Raw genomic sequence first — 21066 nt, forward strand, 5'->3', positions numbered from 1 at the left:
AGTTCTTCCCAACTCCTCCTCCTCTACTGAAGAGGTCACATACTAGACAGAATCTGTGGTATCCAGCATTTTTTCCTCCAATATTAATGTTAAATCATCACAGGACATAATTTGGGAGTATTGTCTTGTCATGTGATGTGACATGGGTTGTGAAGCTTCAGACAATCATTGACAGCAGGATTGAATTTGTCCCACCATTTGAAATGTTCAGCATAGAGAGGTGGCTGTTAGGTGAGATAGCTCTGTTTCTCTCCAAGTTCCCATTCAAACAATTATGAATGCTTCATAAAATGCTAAATAACTCCTGTGATCCCAGCTGGCAAAGAAGAATTAGATTTTGCAGGTGTGGCTTGGTGGTTCAACTGGTCTGGAGACTGTTTCAGTAGCTGACTTGGATGTGACTGCATTAGATTTCACTCCTTCCATCTTGTCCAGTCATCCATACTTGTGCTCCTCCTGTGATACCCTTCTGCAGGTAGTATATTCCCTTGGTATCAAGACATAAAAAGAAAAACATAAGAGATCGGAAGGCAGCCTCCTCGCTCCTTTGGACATAGTATGAAAAAAATCTGTGATGACAAACTGTGAAGGGCATGTAACAAAATGGAAAGTTAAAAAGATGAAATGGTAGAAAAATGAACCAAGTCCTAAACTAAAGGAAAGAATTAGAGCCATCCTGTTTAAGTTAAAATATTTTTTTTTAGTTACTTCTGGTGAAAACAGGATCAGACCCACAAAAATTTCTAACTTTTTCTTATAATCCTGTAGTATTCAATATACAAATATTCCTGATGAATTAAATAAGACATTGCAGCACTGGCAAAACTCTGTCTACCTAGATACTGTGTTAGATCCTGCTCTACCTCAACCTTTGTGGTTTTTAAGCTTCCTTCCATTTTAGTGGGCTCATCTTTTCTTAGCTTGGGACACTTTCTGCAAACAGGTTCATTGTGTCTTTTCCCCCTTACACAGAAACTCTGCTATCTGTTGCTGCCAAGTAGCAGTTTTAACTCCCTGTTACTGAGTAAAGTCACAAATGGTTTAGTTTGGGCAGGGACTGGAACTGAGGACCTGTTGGAATGAAATGGACTTGTTGGCTGGAGGTATGTAGTCCATCTTCCTGGTCAAAGCAGGAGGACCACCAATACTGGATCAGGTCAGTCACAGCTAAGCCTTGAAAATATCTCAATATGAATACTGGCTCTAGACAATCCATGCTAGTATTGCGCTAGTCTCCTCGTGACAGTTTTTTTCCTACTGTCCAGTGTGAACCTCCCAAGCTGCAGTTCGTTGCTGTTGTCCCTTGTTAGTCTTGCACTATTAAGAAGACTTCAGTTCCATCACCTTTGTAACCGCCCTTCAGGTAGTTGCAGGATGTTACTGTATTGCACCAGTCTCCTCCTCATCAGACTAAACAAGTCCAACTCCCGTATCTTCTCCTTTGGGCCCCTGACTGTGTTAGTAGTCTTCTGCTGGGATCTGGAATGGAGGAAGCCCAAAAAATCATATCCTGGTCACAATATCCTAGATCCAGCCTCATCAGCGCTGAGCAGAGTCACCTCCCTTGATCTGCTTGACATCCTCCTTCTAAAGAGAGCACACTGCTGCCTCGTATTCAGCCTGGCATCCCCCCACTCCTTTGAGGCAGGGCTGATATTCAGCCCGTCACTTTCTAGGCTGTGCTAAGGCACAGCCCGTGGTCCCAGGTGCAGAACTTTGCACACAACGAACCTGGGAGGTTTCTGTTGGCCCCCTCCACAAGTTTCTCACGGTCCCCTTAGCTCATTGGGATCACAGATAGACTAAACCTCTGTTTTCAGGAGAGAGCGCACTTTCTGTAAGTCCTGAAGGGCATGAGGACTTAACCATACACCCTATGAGATAAAGTAGATCAATACCAATAGTCAGGATCAATCAAGTGCCTGACAGAAAACCAGGAAAATGATGTTTCCTTCTGTGTTCTGCATCCTTGAGAAAGACGAGGTTTATCAGCTGTAACTTTCTGTGCTCCACGTGGTGGTGCCTGAAACCCGGGAATTCTGTGAAACAACACTGGGCTACCCTGCCGGCCTGCCCTGCGGAAGGAGGACCTCGCATGCGGTAACGCCTCTGGATCCCCGCGTTAGTCACGGCCTTGGCAACATCATGCCATACATGCCCCGCCGGCCAAGCGCAGCTGCATCCTTCCCCTCGCCCGAGGCGACCGGGCTCGCTCACCCGAGGGCCCTGGCTGGCAGCGGCAGTGACGAGCTCCGCGAACCGGGCGCGAGGCCACGGGAAGCCTTCCCCGCTCCGCGGAGCCGGGAAATCCCGTCTGCGGGGCCTTCCTGCGTAGAGGCAGCGCCGGGGGCAGCAGGCGGGCCGGGCCGGGCCGCTAGCCGCCGCGGGGAACCCGCTGACGGGCTGGGCTGGGCCGGGCACGCCGCCCCCGTAGAGCCGCCACCGCTACTTTTACGGTGGCTTCACCACCCACTCCCCCCTCCCTCTTCCTCCGCGGCGCAGACCTCAGGGCGAGCTCCTCCCTTTCGCCGCCGTGCAGCAGCCCCACCCCTTCCCCGTGTGGGGAGCGGCGGCGGCGGCGGCTGCAGCTAACGGTCCTTTGTGTGCCGCGGCGGGCATGTGAGTGGCGGCGGGACGGGAGGGGAGGCCGCGGGCGTGCGGCGCTGCGGGAGCGGCTCCGCTCGCAGGCCCGGCGGCTCCTTCGCCCCTCCACCTCCGGAGGAGGGGCAGGCGCCCGCCCGCCATCCCTGAACCCGAGCGGGCTCCGGCGTCCGTCTCGGGCCTCCGGGGTACCCGAGGGGGGAGGGCGAGCAAGCGGCGTGTGGGCGCCGGGGCAGGGCGCTGCGCGTCTCTCTTCAGCTGGTGTCTCTCGTGTTGTCGCAGGCTGGCCCGGGTGACCGTCCTCCATGACTGCCTGGGCTGCAGGACCTTCGAACTGCCGCCTTCCGCGGCCGTGGGGGACGTGAAGGCGCGGATTGACGCGGAAGCCGGCTTCCCCCCCGCCGAGCAGCGGCTGTGGCACCGCGGGAGAGAGGTGAGGGGGCGCGGCGGGGCGGGCGGCTGGGGCACCTCCGCTTCTGTGGTGGCCTCTCACACCGCTGTGGTGCTGGAAGTCCCCACCCGGCTGCGTTTTGTGTCTTGACAAGTCTGGTGCGTGGGCAACACAATGTGTGTGTGTCGTTAGGTGTGGTTCTCTCGTGGGAAGCAAGGAGGTCGTTTGGACAAGCAGCTCCTATTTCTCTTGATGGTGCCAGCTTTTATCAGTCCATTTTTTGTGTCTTTTTCCATGTCCTTTATCCTTATTTCTTTGAGGGGGAGCAGAAGATTCACCTGGGAGTGCTGATGTGCTTGTTGTGGCTTTCTTTTGATCTTTAACTGATTTTTCTACCAGCTGGCCAGCTTTAACAGCAGAGTTGCCATCACCATGACAGGAAGCTCTTACAAGTTAAAAATTGAGGTCTGAATACAGGAGAGACAGTGGAATGAATGACCATGTTTTGTTGAAGGCATCAGCTTGGGGTCACTGTTTCAGTAGTGCTTGGCATGCTTCTAGCCACGCTACTGGGAAATGGGAACCTGGAGATGTTGTTGAGATGGGATGAGTAGGGGCAAGAGGGGGGAGAGAGGTGGTTGGAAATTAGGGTTAAATAGGGCAAGGGGACTTGCAAATGCATAAAGGAGAAGACAAGGCTCCAAGGAGACCTTATTGCAGCCTTTCAATATGTAAAAGGGGCTAATAAGAAAGATGGAGAAAGACTTTATACCAAGGCCTAGGCCTGTAGTGACAGGACAAGGGGCAGTGGCTTTAAATTGAAAGAGAGTGGATTTAGATTGGACATAAAGAAAAAAAACATTTTACAATGAGGGTGATGAGACACTGGAACAGGTTGCCCAGATAAGTTGTGGGTGGCCCATCATTGGAAATGTTCAAGGTTCAGTTGGATGGAGCTTTGAGCAACCTGATCTAGTGAAAGATGTCCCTGTCCATGGCAGAGAGGGTTGGACTAGTTCTTTAAAGGTCTTAAAATCTTCCAACCCAAACCATTCAATGATGCTAGGAAAGAACTACATGTTAGTAGTTGTACTGCTCAAGAAGCTTTTAAGAACCTACATGGGGAATGCAAGTAGTCTTTGAGGGCTCAGGTTTGAAACAAACTACCCGTGTAGTTTATCTTTTATTTTCTTGCCTAGTTTTGTATGTCCTTAATTTTGTTCTCTCTAGGCCTTCCTGTTTTGGGAGGAAGGAGATCTGTGTATCACTTTCTAAAATTCATCTGGAAGCAAAGATCTGAGCAGCACTCTGTCTGGCACGGAAAACTATCTTTTGGCAGGGAATAGTCAGTAAGCAGGCTGTAATAGCTATTCTGACTCTTTTTTTATATTAAACTAGAATACATATGGGAATATTTATTCTGTACTGTAGCAGTTTTGAAAATCCTTTATAAACTTTTGAACTCCTGTTTATTGGGATCAAATTATTTTTTTTAATATATTGAGGTAGTAAATAATCAGTAGATCTTTTTTTTCCATTAAAGCTGCTATATGCAATTTACAGATGTCAAGTAAAACCCAGTATCTCTTTCTCTCATAGTTCCTTACAGTGTTAAACTGTGAATTTGAATCTATTCAATCTCCTAGTTTCTCCTGGTGTTTTGGTACAAAAATCCTGCCTGAGAAAATTTGATTATTCTATCCCCTTAATCCTTGGTGATGGGTTACAGAGTTCTGTGGATTCTTTTTTATTTTAGTGAGTCCTGAGTAGGTCGTATACCCGGTGTAAGCTATTTTACATCTTGAGACAAGATCAGCTCAGGTATAATATTTCTGTAGGAACTTACAATAAATGCACTGTTGTTGTAAGTACTATTTAAAACTGGTGTCAGTAAAAAGGAATATAATTTTTTTCTTAATATTTTAAGATTATGACTACATATTGTGGATGAGGGCTGTCTTGCTCTATTAAATGTAGCTAGATGTAAGCATCTACATCTATGTAAGCACCAACTTCTTTCTAGTGATTTTTTACCCATCAAAGTGAGGAAGTAGTCCTGAACTTTGCTATGAACTGCGACTAATATAATAATATAATTTCACATAATAAAATTTTAATATCGTTTGCTATAGATGGAAGCTAATTTGAATTGGTTAAGTTTCTAATTAGCACACTGCAACTTCTACGTTTGTTAATGTGGTATGCAGGATAACATCACGTCATATATGACTACTTTAGCATTACATCGTATATGACTGGGACACACATATAGTATGAAACTAGAATTGCAACAAAACCATTATACGCTATGATTACTAAATAGTTTTCCCAATGGCTGCTAAGGAATTTGTTGCTTAGTTTGCCCCAGTTTCTTTGTGATGTTCCCAGTGAGTCCATAGGTCTGCATGTAGAGGTAATGGGGAGATGAGGCTGTCAAATTCTTCTGGGATGTTTCTGTGACATACATATGTGTCTACACGTTCTGTATTACCAGCTGCTTTGGGCTGATACTGCTTAGTTTAAAACTTCTGTGAAATTGCATACCCATATGTACTTCTTGGAGTATATAGACCATGTGCTTCCTGTATATGTTTATTTTCTTTATGGGCATGCACTGTAGAACAATAATTGCTTTAGTTGTATGCTTCCAGAAGTTCCCAGAACATGGAACTTTTAAAATGTAAAAACAGGAAGGCATGGCTTGCTTTTAGTATGCTTCTATAAGCATTTTTTCCACCTGATTTGTTTGCGGACATTTTTTTGGTCCTGTTACTAACAAACTGATACTTTGTCTGAGGAGTATCATTAGGCAAAGGAGGCCATCCTAGGCCTCAGGGACTGAAGGTGCTGCTCAATCTGAATACTGGATGTTTCGGAGTATTTGTATACTTCTAGAAAAAAGCAGACTTCATAGAATAAATAGGTAGGAAATGAAGCTAGAGTAAATCATTTATGCTGCAGAATATTCTGATCAATATCTGTCTTATTTTTTATTTCAGTTACCTGATGGTATCAAGATTGTGGATCTTCAGAAGCCTGAAAATCAAGTTTTTCTGAAACTTCAGTCAAAAGGGTTGAAAGGAGGAGGTATGAAAAATACTTGTCTCTGTTTATAAACTGGAAGGTCAGAGGATTTTCTAATGCAGTCTGGAGTTAATTGAAATTATCCTTTTCTTTAAATGGGAAGCAATTATTTTTCTTGTAAATTCTAGGTATCCCTTCACTTTTTCTTTCTATTCTGCTCTAGGAAAATTACACTTCTCTTTTTAAGTGCCTTGGTGTTTAATTTTTTCTTTGTAATTTCATGTGTAGAAATTGGAATATTTCTGTCCTTTGGAATCAGTAGAACTTGCCTTGCAGTAGAGTTAATAGCTGCCTTTTCTCATAAAAAATAAGCTGAATATTTGTAAGCAATTCAGATACTGAAAGGATATCTTTTCAGTAACACAGTGAAGAAAACTACAACACTGCTAAAAAGCTTTTGATTTCTTCTGATTTTTTTGTTTGTTTTTCTTTTGATTCTGTATGTTTAGTTACATTTTTATTACAAAAATTGTAGGTGTATCTGTTTGTATGGTATCTTGAATTAGATTATGATACCTGAATATCTTCAGAAATGTTCTAATTAAAAACTGTCGTGATTATGTTACTTGTGTTACTTGGTTGCTAGCGTTAATATTCTTTTAACAGTAACTTTATTATAAGGGAATGAAACAAATGCTAATGAGGTGGTAGAATGAAGAAGGAAACCCTTCTGTTCATGCAGATATTTTATTTGGTGTCACAAAATATTGTATTTCTTAGCCTATGTAAGCCATGAATGTACTGGATTATGGTTTTCTAGCGACGGAGGGAAGTGAAGCATTTGTATATTAGCCAGAAGTTCATGTTCACTTTTTCTAGAACCTGCAATGATCAGAAAATACCTATGAAAATGGACCCCATGGTTATATGGCACCAAATGTTTTTCATTCTTGACTGTTTGCTTTGATAATTTTTGCTGTATGTTGGCTGTCATAGACTAAATAAAAAGATTTTCTTTTTTCTTTTTTGAGCTGTATTTTTGCCATGCAAGTATATGGACAAGAAGTCTTTCATGGGAAAGAAACATTTGCTGTTTTTTTTGCCTAGGAATAGAATATTTGGCTGTGAGATTTTCTTAGAGATATCACTCTAACCAGTCCATGTCTAGATAAAACACTTAACTGTTTCTGGCCCACAATTCTGGTGTAAGTCAATCTAAAAGATCTATCTAAAGGCTTTAGTACCAACCTTTTGTGTTCATTCTGGAGTCTTTCAGTTCTGAGGTTTGTTTATTTTCCTTACAGAAGATAAGTCAAGGAAGGCCCTGAATTTCTGACTTCAGGAAGTGCATGGTCACTAGGGCCAAGCACATCGGTTGCTGAAGTACTCTGAAGATCACCCATGTCACCTTTGTGTTCATTCATCACCAGTGTCTATAAAATAATGCATAATCTTTTCATATGATCACAGAATAACTCATGTTGGAAAGGACATCAGGAGATCTCTACTCCAACCTTCTGCCTACAGCAGGGTCAGCACAGAGGTCAGACCAGGTTGCTCAGGGGTTGATCTGGTCAAGTTTGGAAAGTCTCCAAGGATGGAGGCTGCACAGATGCTCTGAGCTCCTGTTCCAATGCTTGACTGCTCTTATTGTGGAAAAAATTTCTCCTTCAGATTGTGGAACTAGTTTTGTGTTAAACATGACCAGCTTTAATACTCAAGAAAAATCAGCTTTTGGTAGGATGCAGTAAGTCCTGATCTCTAGGCAGAGTAATTTTCGTGACGTACATAGAGCAGCTCTGCTCTCAGACATTATTCTATTGACATCTGTCTTCAGTTCTATCACTTAGAAGTTACTTGTCTGTTTTTGTGGTTCCCATAGTGAAATGTGTTGTTTAAACACTTCTGCCCACCTGCCCGAGTTAGACTTAGAGAAGATTGGTTTCTTGATTTTCACAGAAGAAAAGAAACACCCAAACTCTCCTACTATTGATCAGTTCACCTTACATTGGAAGTTTGCATATTGCATGTTGACTTTCATGTACTTCTGTGTACTGTAAAAATAATAACAAAAGTTATAAAACAGTTTCTACACTTCCAGCTGTGAGTTGCAATTTGTTTGGTTTTTTTTTAATTGATGCTATTAAGTTACTTTAAATAGAGAGTGGTACAAATATCTTCCTTCCAAAAAATCCTTACAAAAATCTTGTAAAAACAAGAAGACGTTTGATGTTTTTACTTGATGTTTTCTCAGCAAATAGATTTCTTATCTATCCACTTTTTTCCACATTGCTGAGGATTATTTGTGGGTTTTTTTTTGTATAATGTTTTATTCCGTAATTTATATATTGTGTGTTTGAATCTGTGTGCTTCATGAACACATATATGCAGAAGGGGCGGAGTGAGAGAGAGATAATTACTTTGTTGCTTCCTTTTAAAGTTCATTAATAGATGGGGCATCAGTGGAGTCTGTTTTCCTTGTGGGGATTGCATCATTAATATTTGCTTGAAGCATATGTTTTAGAGGTTTGGATTTAGGACGCTGCTCTTCAGTCTCAGACTGAAGTTTGGATTGAAGAGTATTGAACCTTTCGTTCTCTGACAGACTCTGTCTCTTAGAGCAGAACTTCCTAACGTTTGGTACTACCTTTCTGAGACTCTCTTCCCTCCAGTGCTAAGCCCACGTAACACCAAAGCTAGCGCTAGGCCCAGCACCTCGATATGCCAGAACAGGAAGAGTACACTAGAGCCACAGTGTACTGTGCCTGTGTGTAGCTGTCAGTAGGGATCAACACTGGCTATAAAAAAGTATAGCCACTGCTGCCCTAGAATACTGTCCTGCTGCTTAAAAAGTAGTAGTCCTTTAGAAATACTGTCCTGCTGCTTAAAAAGTAGTAGTCCTTTAGAAATTGCTATATTTGAACATCCAGTAGTTGGAGTTTGGGTATGACTGATGCAAAGACTTAGCCCCCATATTTATTTCATCTAGATATGAAACAGCATGTTGACATTAACATCAAGTCTGCTATTTTGTTTTTTTTAATAAAAAGATTTATAATGTAGTATTTTTACAGTTGATGTTGGAAATAAAAGATTTCCCAGTAATTGTTTAGTGAGGGTTTTGGGTTTTTTTTTTTTTTTTTTAATTTGAAATTAAGTGCATAGTGGCATAATACACAGGTGATTTTTTTTGTTTGTTTTTAGGTCGTTTTGGACAAACAACTCCACCACTTGTTGACTTTCTTAAGGATATTTTAAGAAGATATCCAGAAGGAGGACAGATTCTTAAGGTACGTAACAAATGGTATTCTTAGCAGTGATTATGTATGACATAATACCATTAGTTTAACACGTTCCAGCAAATCTTGCAATTGTTGTACCTCATTAGATATTCATTCTAGTACAGGAGATACATGTTTCCATTTCTGTGGACCAGGCAACTTGAATTGTAGGTTTGTGTTTTTTTGTTGTTTTGTGTTTAACATCTCTGAGTTTGCTTGTCACAGATACCATTGTAATTTATAAAAAACAGAGACTGAATGCAGATGTTAGAATTAAATCAGACTTCATGATGTACTTTAAGCGAGTGAGCTATCTAAAATGTTTATTTTGCTTATTACTTTATTGTTCATCTCTGCTATAAGCTATAGTAAAATCACATAATAATGTATAAAATTTTTTGGAAGAGATTATCTTAGTATGAGAATGGGATAAGCTCAAGACTTTAATAAAAGATTTTGCTGTGGAATTTTTTGGTAGCTAAATACATCTTCCTCTCTGTGAATTATGACAGTCTCACAAAATTTCATCATTAAGAACACTTTTAAGATGGGAGTCTTTGAGTGGCATTTGGGAGACTTGGTCTAAGGTGATAAGAATAATGAACCCATCAGTTTTGTATGGGCTGAAAAACGTTTTTAGTCTATGCATCGGTTCTCATAACAAAAGAATGTCAGTGGATTTTCTGAACTGAGGATAGTGTTCTTTATGGTGTTTTATCATGGGTCCAGGAGACTTCAAAGTATGCAACAGCAGTGCATGTTATGTTGTGGTGCTCCACATCTGAATGTTGAATGTTACATGTATAAGCCTAACAATGGAAATGACAGCATTGCTTTAAGCACTAAAAATTTTTTCAGTAAATAGGATGGTGAACTGTTAGAGTGGAGTTCACCTCACCTTACTTTAGACACGGCTGGAACACCTCTTCTGTGAAGAACGGCTGAGAGAGTTGGGGTTGTTCAGCCTAGAGAAGAGAAGGCTCTGGCAAGACCTTATTGCAGCCTTTCAATATATAAAGGGAGCTTATAAGAAAGATGGGGACAGAGTTTATACCAAGGCCTGTAGTGACAGGACAAGGGGCAATGGTTTTAAACTGAAAGAGAATGGATTTAAATTGGATATAAAGATAGGATGAGGGTGGTTAGACACTGGTTGCCTAGGGAAGTTGTGAATGCCCCATCCCTGGAAGTGTTCAAGGTGAAGTTCGATGGAGCTTTGAGCAACCTGATCTAGTGAAAGATGTCCTTGCCCATGGCAGAGAGGGTTGGACTAAATGATAGCCAAAGGTCTCTTCCAACCTAAACCATTCTATGGTTCTATGATCTGAAAAAATAAAAATTATTCTAAATTTGTCAAGTCCCGCAAAGGGAAAGACAGGGTACCTGTAGAAGATGATTTGTCTGATTTATTGTAGCTTCCTATGCTAACGCCTAGAAATGCCAGTTTGATTTTTCTTTTGTTTTTGAAGAGCATGTGGGGTGATTAGTTCATAGCTGGATGTTAAATGTTTCATCCAGAATGCTTCATCACATGGATGTTAGGAGATTCATTTCCTTAGTATATGGGAATACTACATTCTAACTAATGGGATTTGGTACAGATATATGTATATATCTATCCATATATAAGAAACACACAAATACAAATGGTGACAGATGATGACAGTTCCTGCCATCTCTTGGAAGGTTTTCTTTGCAACCATGGAACTAGAAGTTGATTATTTTTAGTGTGAATACTTAAAACAAGTGTACGTTTAATTGTTTTGGCAAACTGCATCCTGGATATGTTCTGAGCAGTGTCTGTTGATAGGATGAGTGCTTACATTTTTACTATTTCCCAGTACTAGCTGGATCTGTATCTTACATTTTTAATCTGTATCAGCATTTGAATCATGAAGGGTTCAGACCTTCTTAACAATTTAAATCCAAATTTTCATTCCAACATGAAGAAATAAGATAATATCCTTAGAAATCAGATAAGTAAATCTAAAAGTAGAACTGTTACTCTTTTCATGGTTTACAGTTTATAGTTAACAGACTGCTAGGGAGGGATTACTACCAGGAAGTTTGCTGATTTGTTAAAATTGATTTCACTGTTTGGATTGTTCAAATACAATGCTGTTACAGCTGAATGTAGCAGATGCTCCATGTGCCACAGCATCAACGCAAGCCTCTGACTCTGTCATGGTTTCTGTACTTATGTAATATTTCTTGATAACTTTGGCTATCTTTCTGTATCTTCTTGAATGGTTGCCATGATTATTCTTTTAGAAGAAGAATAGCATGGGTTTTGTAACTAAATACCTCCGTGGATATTCTTTAAAAATATTCTTTATGCTGAACTGTGGGTATATTTCTTGCTATCTCATCATGCTTCAAAATTATGTAGAAGTGACAATATAAATGATATATCTTTGGTTACTTGTGTGATATACCTTATAGACTGGATATATTGTCACAAAGTGAAAAATCGAGGGATAATAGTTTTGAAACCAGATAATAGATAATGATGAGCTTATAGTATACACTACATTAGAATGCAACCTAATCTGAAATATCTGCTGCTAGTGATGCTTGCTTTTTTTTTAAGTAAAGATTCATCTTGCTAGCAAGTTTTTTGTTTTTATGCATAACTGAATGAAATTTATGCTGTATGAATACACTGGCTTTTCAGTTCATCTGAGATACTTATGCCAAACTTGCATATGCCTCCACAAACTTATATGTGTGTGTGTACTTGTGTATCTATGCATGTATGAGTGTGTATCTTTGGAGCCCTGATACACTTCAATGATTCAGTGCAAATAGAGCATTGTGTGAAGCCCTAATCCTGTAGGTATTTATAATCATGCTGACATTTCTGCAGTGTATAATGCTATTGATGTAAATGGGACTGGGTAGGCATATTTTATTCATGTTAGTGGTTTATTGATATTTTAGTTGTTAGTTTTCCATAGCTCTCACCACTCCTAACACTATTTAACAAATACTCAATATAAGTCTCTTTCTAGTCTATGGGCTTTATTCAACAGGTGAACTCTGTTGGCTCATGATTTACAGTTACTGGTCATAATTGTTATGCAGACTTTTGCTGAAGGGGTGTTAGAAGTGAGCACCATGGTTCTTGAACAGTTGGTTCACACTGTGGAATGTTAACTTAAATGGAGTTCAGTTGATGTAAAGAAGAGTGCTGTGTATTGCCTTTTTATGACTTGTTGCCTCACTGTTGTCTTACAGCTATTGTGTGGGCTTAACAGTAAGCTTTGATTTTTTTTTTTTCACCTTTTTTTTTCTCTGCCATCTTGCATTGTTTTGAAACTTGAACAACTCTTGATTTGGGATAATATAGTTATAGTAGTGACAGTTTAGTAGCTTATTTCTAAACTTTATAAATACTGCTTGTGTGTGATATTTGAGCTCCAAATTCAAATTTTTTAATAGTATTTGTATGACTATTCCTTCTATAATGATGTCTATTTTTATTAAGGTAAACTGGATAAATTTATTTTGGTTGAAAAGTATGAAAACAATTACACTTGAGACAATTTATTATCTTCTACTGTTTAAGTTGGAAAGCCATTGCTAGAATATATACAATGTTACTGCATTATGCTTTGTTTTGGTGTTTGGTTCCCGCCCTCCCCCCCCATCTCAGGAACTGATACAGAATGCAGAAGATGCTGGTGCCACAGAGGTTAGGTTTTTATATGATGAAACTCAGTATGGAACAGAAACTCTGTGGTCAAAGGACATGGCACAATATCAGGGTAAATATAATTTTTATTAACTTTGGCCATTATTCTTAAATATGCATGTGGTTCTGTGTTTTTCCCCTTGCTGTATGGAGATCACCATGTAGGGATGATTCCATTGCTACTTCCACCTTACAAGGTACATATTTTGTCTGTGTTCTAATGTTGATAATTCTTTTTCAAAGCCAGTGTTTGGTATTGAAGGCCTCACACTGCCTTCTTGCAGGTTGTCAGTAGCAGCTTTCCAATGGCTTCCAGTTAATGCTGTTTGAGAAAGTCTTCATGTTCTGCTTTGTTCTAAGTCAGTTCTCCCAGGGTGGCTGTGTATCCAGTGGTTTATTTCCCTGGGTTCACTCCGTATCCCAAAATACAAGAAAGGATTTTCAGTAGAGCAGGTAAACAAGATTTAAAAAGTAAGTCCTAGGGTAAAAGAATGCTTCGGTATTAGACAATCATTTACAGATTTTTTACATATTAACCTCTACGTTTTGAGAGCTGTCTCCAGTTCTTAATTAAAAGATGACCCTAGCCCCTTACATTTCAGCACTCTCCAGGGAGTTCTGTTTTCTTCCCCCTCTCTTACTCTTTCACCCTTATACCAAACTTTGCTTCATGTTGCCTTATACTGCAAATGTAGTTTCTTGTAACTTTAAGGTTTTTACATCATCTGATACAGTTTTGTGTGACAGAGGTCAGTTATATTTATCAAACAGATTAGTTTGCATAATCATCCCAAAAGGCATTCAGTTGTGATTTGAAGATTTCGATGATGAATAATCCACTACTACTTGTTTCTAGGTTTTTTCAGTTGTTAATCAGCCTCATTGTCTTCTAATTTGAATTTGTCTGTCTTACTTTCTAGACAAAGGTTATTGTTCTATCTTGCCCTGTATTCCCTTCCAGTGGAGGTATTAGTAGACTGTGATTACTACATCTTTCAAACATCTTTTTGATGGACTGAACAGATTGAGTTTAAGCCTTGCACTATAGGACACTTCTTTCAGAAGTTTTGTTGTTTTCTGCTTTCTGTTCAGTTTTTGAGAATCATTCTTTTAAAATGTGGACACCAGAAGTAGGTAACACATTGGAATATACATCTCTTGAGTACCGTATAGAGAGGTAAATCCATCTTCTTGCTTCTGTGTTTGCTGCTACTCTATACCTCCCTTTTACCATTTGATGTCAGCTTGAGTCATATCTTCCCCATTAAATCTGCACATGCATAGTTTAAAGGAATACTTTGTCAGTTCTGTAAGTTAATTTCCTAGAAATTTTTAACAGTAAATACTTTCCTGTCACCTTTTTAACACTTGCCTATTTATTATAGGGCCAGCATTTTATGCATACAATGATGCAATTTTCACCCCTGAGGACTGGCATGGTATACAGGAAATAGCAAGAAGCAGGAAGAAAGATGATCCCCTGAAAGTTGGAAGATTTGGAATTGGCTTTAATTCAGTTTATCATATAACAGGTACTCTCAGTAGATATTTTAAAATGAAAACGTTGACGTTTTAAATTGTTTGATTATTTTATGTGTTCATTTTTTTTAAATTAGATCCCTGGCTAAGTTTCCTTAAGAAGCGTTCATATTTTTCAAAAATCTCTATAAGGTATCCTTTGGATTTTGAAGGAGATTTGTTTCATCTATTAACATCATTATGTACTTGATCCCATATATTGACATGAACATTCCTTTACACTGTTATTTCAGTTATGTGTTGCTGTTCATATTGGATTCCCATAATACAGACTAGATATGCAAGTAGAAGTGTGAAAGTTTAGACTAGACTGAAACTTTTATGCAGATTCTTTGCATGATAAGCAGTGACTTTATTTCATGCTAGAAAGGATATTCCGTAATAGAGGTATATGCACATTTACATTTGAGAGAGATAGTACATACATACAGTATGTACTGTAATACTGTAATACAAGCTGGTAATACTCAGTCTTGAAACATATTATTCTGGCAAAATGTTTTACTGCTTGTCCTGGTTTCAGCTGGGATAGAGTTAATTTTCTTCCTAGTGCTGTGTTTTGGATTTAGGATAAGAATAATGTTGATAACACACTGGTGTTTTAGTTAGTGCTAAGGAGTGTTAACACTAAGTCAAGGACTTCAGCTTCTCATACTGCCCCACCAGCAAGGATGCTGGGGACACACAAGAGGCTGGGAGGTGACACAGCCAGGACAGCTGACGCCAACTGGCCAAGGGGATATTGCATACCATGTAACGTTATGCTCAGTATATAAACTAGAGGGAAAGCTACCTGGGGACCACTGCTTAGGAACTGGATGGGCATTGGTCAGTGGGTGGTGAGCAATTGCATTGTGCATCACTTGTTTTGTATATTTTAGTATTTTTTTTTTTAACTTTCATTTTCTGTCATATTAAACTGTCTTTACCTCAACCCAGGAATTTTAATTTCTCTCCCCTCCCCCTGCCCTGATTGTCTCACCCATCCCACTGGGTGGTGGGGGAGTGAGTGAATGGCTGTGTGATATTTAGCTACCTGCTGGGTTAAATCACAACACAGCTGTACAGAAGAAGCATATAGTGTAAATAGTGCTTACAGTCTACATAGTAATTATAATAGTACAGCACAAGAGGCACGCTTTTGCTGAAATAACATTTTTAACTTGCGAGTTTGTTAAGACAGAGGATTTTTTTTTCCACAATATTTCACCTAGTAGAGCATGAATAAAAGCTCAGTTAATGCATTCAGTGGCTTGATAATTCTGGGAATTTATAATTTTAAACATAGAAGATTACTTTTTGCAAGCCTTCATGATCTGCAAAGTATGAATGTAATAGAATACATCTTTAGTAAATTAAATGTTTTTTTTCCCCTGAAAACTTTGGAAAGATAAAAGTATACAGTTGAAAAAATTATACTTTTTGTTGCTCACTCGTTGCTAAAATTCAAATAATTGAATGACTGTTTATATATTTAATTGCAGAATTCGGGTGTGCTTGTTTCTTTCTGTCAATAAGCACTGAAGTACATGTTATCAGAGTTACAGGATCATAGAATCATATAGGTTGGAAAAGACCTTTAAGATCATTGGGTCCAGCCATAAACCTAACACTGCCAAATCCAGCACTAAACCATGTCCTTAAGTGCCACATCTACATGTCTTTTAAATACTTGCAGGGATGGTGACTCAAACACTTCCCTGGGCGTTATACTGGGTTCATTGCAGTTTTGTAATGTTTGTTTTTCTTGCCTTTTAAAAATTTGCTCCTTAAGACTGTATTTGAAAAATATGTTGGTTTAGGATTATTAATAGTTGTTTTTTATGTATACAGATGTCCCTAGTATTTTCAGTGGTGACCAGATTGGAATGCTTGATCCCCATCAAACCCTTTTTGGACCTCATGAATCAGGCCAGTGTTGGAATCTAAAAGAAGATAGCAAGGAAATCAGTGAACTTACAGACCAGTTTGCACCATTCATTGGTGTATTTGGCAGCACTAAAGAAACCTTTAAGAATGGAAACTTTCCTGGTACCTTTTTTCGTTTCCCACTTCGTCTGCAGCCTTCCCAACTGAGCAGCAATGTTTATGACAAAGAGAAGATTTTGGAGCTCTTTGAATCCTTCAGAGCAGATGCGGACACAGTATTGCTCTTCTTGAAGAGTGTTCAGGATGTTTCATTGCATGTTAGGGAAGCCGATGGAACCGAGAGGCTGATTTTTAGAGTAACCGCTAGTGAGAACAAGGCCTTGAAACATGAAAGACCCAATTCTATCAAAATCTTAGGAACCGCAATAAATCAGTATTGTAAGGGAGTTCCAAGCAATAGCATAACATGTGTGACATACCATGTAAATATAGTTGTAGAAGATGAGAATGTTAAGGATGCACAGAAAACATCTTGGTTAGTATGTAATTGTGTAGGTGGTCGAGGAATGTGTACTGAACTGGATTGTTTAGCTGATGACTTGAAATTTGTTCCTACTATTGGCATAGCCATGTCTTTATCAACTAATGGGGAGGAAAAAGGAGCTGTAGCAGATTTTTCAGGAAGAGCATTTTGTTTTCTGCCTTTGCCTCCAGGTGAAGAAAGCAAAACTGGACTCCCAGTTCATGTTAGTGGTTTCTTCGGTCTCACAGACAATAGGAGGAGTATCAAATGGCGAGAGCTGGATCAGTGGAGGGATCCAGCAGCTTTGTGGAATGATCTTCTTGTGGTAAATATAGTGCCAAAGGCATACACCACCCTTATTTTGGAAGCTATCAAACGAATGGAGACTGAGAAGAATTCGGATTTTCCGTTGTCAGCTGAAAGAATTTATAGGTTATGGCCTGATGAGAACAAAATCAGGGTACCCTGGAAACCAATTGTAGTACCTCTCTTCAAAGAGCTGCTTCAGGATACAGTTATTTACTCAGTGAGTAATCAATGGATAAAGGTGGAACAGGTGCACTTTTCTGAAATGGATGAGAGTTTGGAGTACACACAGTCTGTTCTCAACTACCTCCAGAATTCAGGGAAGCAGATTGCCAAGGTACCAGCAAATATTGCTAGTGCAGTGCATCTCACTATTTCTACTTCTAAAGCTGTGAAAAAAGTGACTCCTGCTGTAGTACGGCAAGTACTAAGGAAATCTGGACACGATGGACCTCCTGAAGAAAGGCTTCATCTTTTAGAATTTGTGCTTTCTGATGGAGTCTACAGTGAACTGATTGGATTGGAGCTTTTGCCATTACAGAATGGAAATTTTATTCCTTTTTCCTCATCTGTGTCAGAACAGGATGTAGTTTACATAACATCAGAAGAATATCCCAGGTATACTTAATATTTTAAATACTGTGTTTTTAGTTTAAATGTTAAAACAGAACTTCAGACTGTTATTTGCTTATCAGCAAACAAGATGATATGCAGCAGCCTGTAATGTAAGGAGATAACGCAAAGATAGAGCTCAGTTTTCTGTATGTATGTACTTACTTGTGTGCATATGCCTCATTTGAAAAGCTTGACAGCCATCTGTCATTACAACTTTATAAAGAATTATGTGATCTAGGCTCTAGGGGAATACTTCAGGATATACTTCAAATCAGCTTTCTTCTGAGAATTATAAATAAGAGGAGGTTAGAAACATGCATACTAAGCAGCACATTAGTTTAGGTAAAGATAAAAGCTTTTTTTTGAACTTCAAGCTTGAGATTACTTCAGGCTTTTTTTTTTTTTTCATACAACACTCTTACTTTCAGTGAAGGGTTTAGTACTGAACACTTACTGGTTTCGGGAAGTAAGCAGATTCTACCATGGAAAGAAGTGGGTTTGTCTTCTACATCTGCTCTCCTTTTGTTCTTTCCAGTTCCTCTCCAATTAATTTTTTTCCTTGCTTATTTCCTAGCTTCATCAATGTTCCAATTTGGTTCACATTTCATCTGCCAAAAAGCTTGCACTGACACTGGGGAGGTGATAGGAAAGATCAGGCTAGCTGGAATATTGCCCTTGGGGTCACTGGGGGGAAGGCATGACTACTGCTTTTTATGTCTGAACTAGATTATGGATGTATAGAAGATTTGTTAAATCTGGACACTTCTCCAAGTAACCTCTTAAGAGGTACTGCTTGGAGTCACTGAAACACGCCAGATGTCTTACTTGTAACTGTTCCTCCTTATGAAATGTTAGCCCTACGTGTGTTCACAACCACCCCTCCATGTCCTTTCCCTCAGAGTTCCACTAATTTTCATATCCTCAGTTTGAGAGAATGTGACATTTGACATGTGCTTTGCTGCTTTTACTGCCCTATGAACTGTTTAAACGGGAAGTAGAGGTGGGTTGGATTGTGCCAATATAGATATTATTAAGGTAAAATGTGGTTCAAGTAAGGTCCTTGTATAAATTGTGGCTTGAATATATGTATAGACAACACATCTTCAAGAAAAGCAGTTGGATGCATGTAACTGGTCATCCCAGGTTGCTTGAGCAGAGTGCTGCTGTTCTTCCCAGGTTGCTTGGACAGTCTGCTGCTATTCTTTTTCTATTACATTGTAAGACTATGATCTGTTTTGTTCTAGACAATTCCAAGTTATTTATCAGTGAATTAACATGACTCAAGAGCCTGGGATTCTAGGGTCTTTTAAAAAAGTAATAATAAAAATTTCTCTAGCGTCTATTGTGAGATGTTTCATCTTTTGTTATTCTACTTTGTTTCCCCTTCCAGAAGTTAAGCCAATATACCAATACAGAAAACATTCCCATGATGCCACTTATAAATTTTCCTTACAGCCCTACTTCAGATTAGTCATAAGATACTTTTTTGGAACTTAATGATACTGCTATATCTTATTCAGTTTGTGTTCTGTTGTTAATGGACTTAGTTGGGTTAATCTTGTAAAACTGGTACAAAAGCATGTTATACCAGGCATAAATCTACTTGCTAGCTATGGTAATACAGAAATTTGAAATAGTAATGCTTTATTTGCCTCTCTTCTTGACTACAGTAATTATTTTTAATTCTGATGTTATAAGTATGATAAATGACTTATGCTAGATGTTTTAAAACACTTTCAACTGAAGATTTTGGCTATTTGCGTATTCAAATTTGGAGCCTGCTTAAAAAGCTGAAAAAAGCTCTTAGGAATTTCTTTCTGTTAACACCTGGGGAAGAACAAGAAAGATTATGTTGGTTTATGTGTAATTGATATACCTTCTGTCAGAGTTAAACTGGATACTTATTTTTTATTTGAGAAGACCAAAGCCCTAAAAAACTATTTAGTTTTAAGTGCTAACATAAAGGAAGGGGAAGGAGGGGCAGGATGAGACTGACTCTTGGCTACAATATTTTTAACCACTGTCTGCAGATCTTTTGGAATTCACAAGTCGTGTGAAGTCCTAGAATTACATGTTGTATTTCTTTGTATAGAAATCAAATAGATCTTTCAAATAGAATCTTTAAGAGACATAGAGTAGTAGGTGCTATTTTACCTTTTTTTTTTTTTTAGAATAAAAATAGATGAAAATAATTTTCTAATCCTAGTTTTTCTATCAAGAGATAACTTGCTTAGACCTGCTTTGAAAAGAAGAGTAGTTGGAGAAATTAGTTTCTTACAACTCTCTGCCTCTAAATGTATGATTTTCTCATTTATAAGAAAGCACCCACTGAAAGCCCAGTTCTGCGTATGTAAGCGATTGCTTTGCATGCAACTGTCTGACCATGATGATTACCATACTGGTAATTTCTGTGCAGCAACATAAATAAATCAGATGCTTTGCTGAAGTGTGGATTTTCCTTTTTTATAAATTTAAAAAAAAAATTTATTTTTATGGTGTGCTTAGATCACTCTTTCCTGGCCTGGAGGGAAGGTTACTTTCCGATGACCTGAAGCCTGAGGTTCTAGCTGCTTTGAAGGAAGCTGCCAAAAGCCGAGGTAATATGTCTTTTATGTTCTCATATAGTGAAACAGATTACTAATAGTTGAACAGACTAGTTCTAAACCCAGGTTCAAAGCAATGTCTTTTTTGAAATGGAGTTCACATAAATAAGTTGGTCATCTAAAAAAAAAAATTTAAGATGCAATAGACTATGTTGTTTGAAATGACACAAATGAAAATTATAAATGAACAAACAGGCAAGGGAAGAAGGATAAAAATTTTAATAAAAGAAGAGGTACTCACTTAGTAAAGCATGTATTCAAGGTTCAGTAATTTTGTGCAAATAGTATTCCTCCACTTAGTCTGGGTTCTATTTTGTGTTTGTAGTATTTGCACATGCAATGGCTAGGTCATGTTTTTGGTATTGTGGATCATCTCTTGCCTCACAATTGCAAGTGATTGCATCAGTGCATTTTTTTTAAAACCAGATGAAACTAGTTTAAGCATCTAACCTCAAGAATACTGTGGACCACACAATTTCATCAAGAGTTCCCTGATTCTTAATTCATAGCTCATGGGTGTTTCAGTGTGGACCTACTGAAATACTTCCAATCTTGATCAAAAGAAGTTTGCTTCATCTGTAGAGAAGATGCTTCTATGTTTAACTGCCTTCACAATTACA

At 38.9% G+C, this 21066-nt stretch overlaps 1 protein-coding gene across 1 annotated transcript in view; it reads left to right on the plus strand.

The window, feature by feature from the left end:
* Positions 1-2154: 2154 nt before the first annotated feature.
* Positions 2155-21066, plus strand: part of SACS (sacsin molecular chaperone) — a gene marked incomplete at both ends in the record, with an annotated part of 33830 nt that continues 14918 nt past the window's right edge. The window contains 8 exons of the mRNA XM_082014803.1: positions 2155-2456; positions 2884-3034; positions 5992-6079; positions 9221-9306; positions 12953-13064; positions 14377-14523; positions 16364-17846; positions 20349-20440. Coding sequence (XP_081870929.1) covers positions 2155-2456; positions 2884-3034; positions 5992-6079; positions 9221-9306; positions 12953-13064; positions 14377-14523; positions 16364-17846; positions 20349-20440 — 2461 coding nt within the window. The remainder of the gene's footprint in view (positions 2457-2883; positions 3035-5991; positions 6080-9220; positions 9307-12952; positions 13065-14376; positions 14524-16363; positions 17847-20348; positions 20441-21066) is intronic.

This window comes from Phaethon aethereus (genome assembly GCF_964289735.1).
Source record: "Phaethon aethereus genome assembly, chromosome: 1".
NCBI classification, from domain to species: domain Eukaryota; kingdom Metazoa; phylum Chordata; class Aves; order Phaethontiformes; family Phaethontidae; genus Phaethon; species Phaethon aethereus.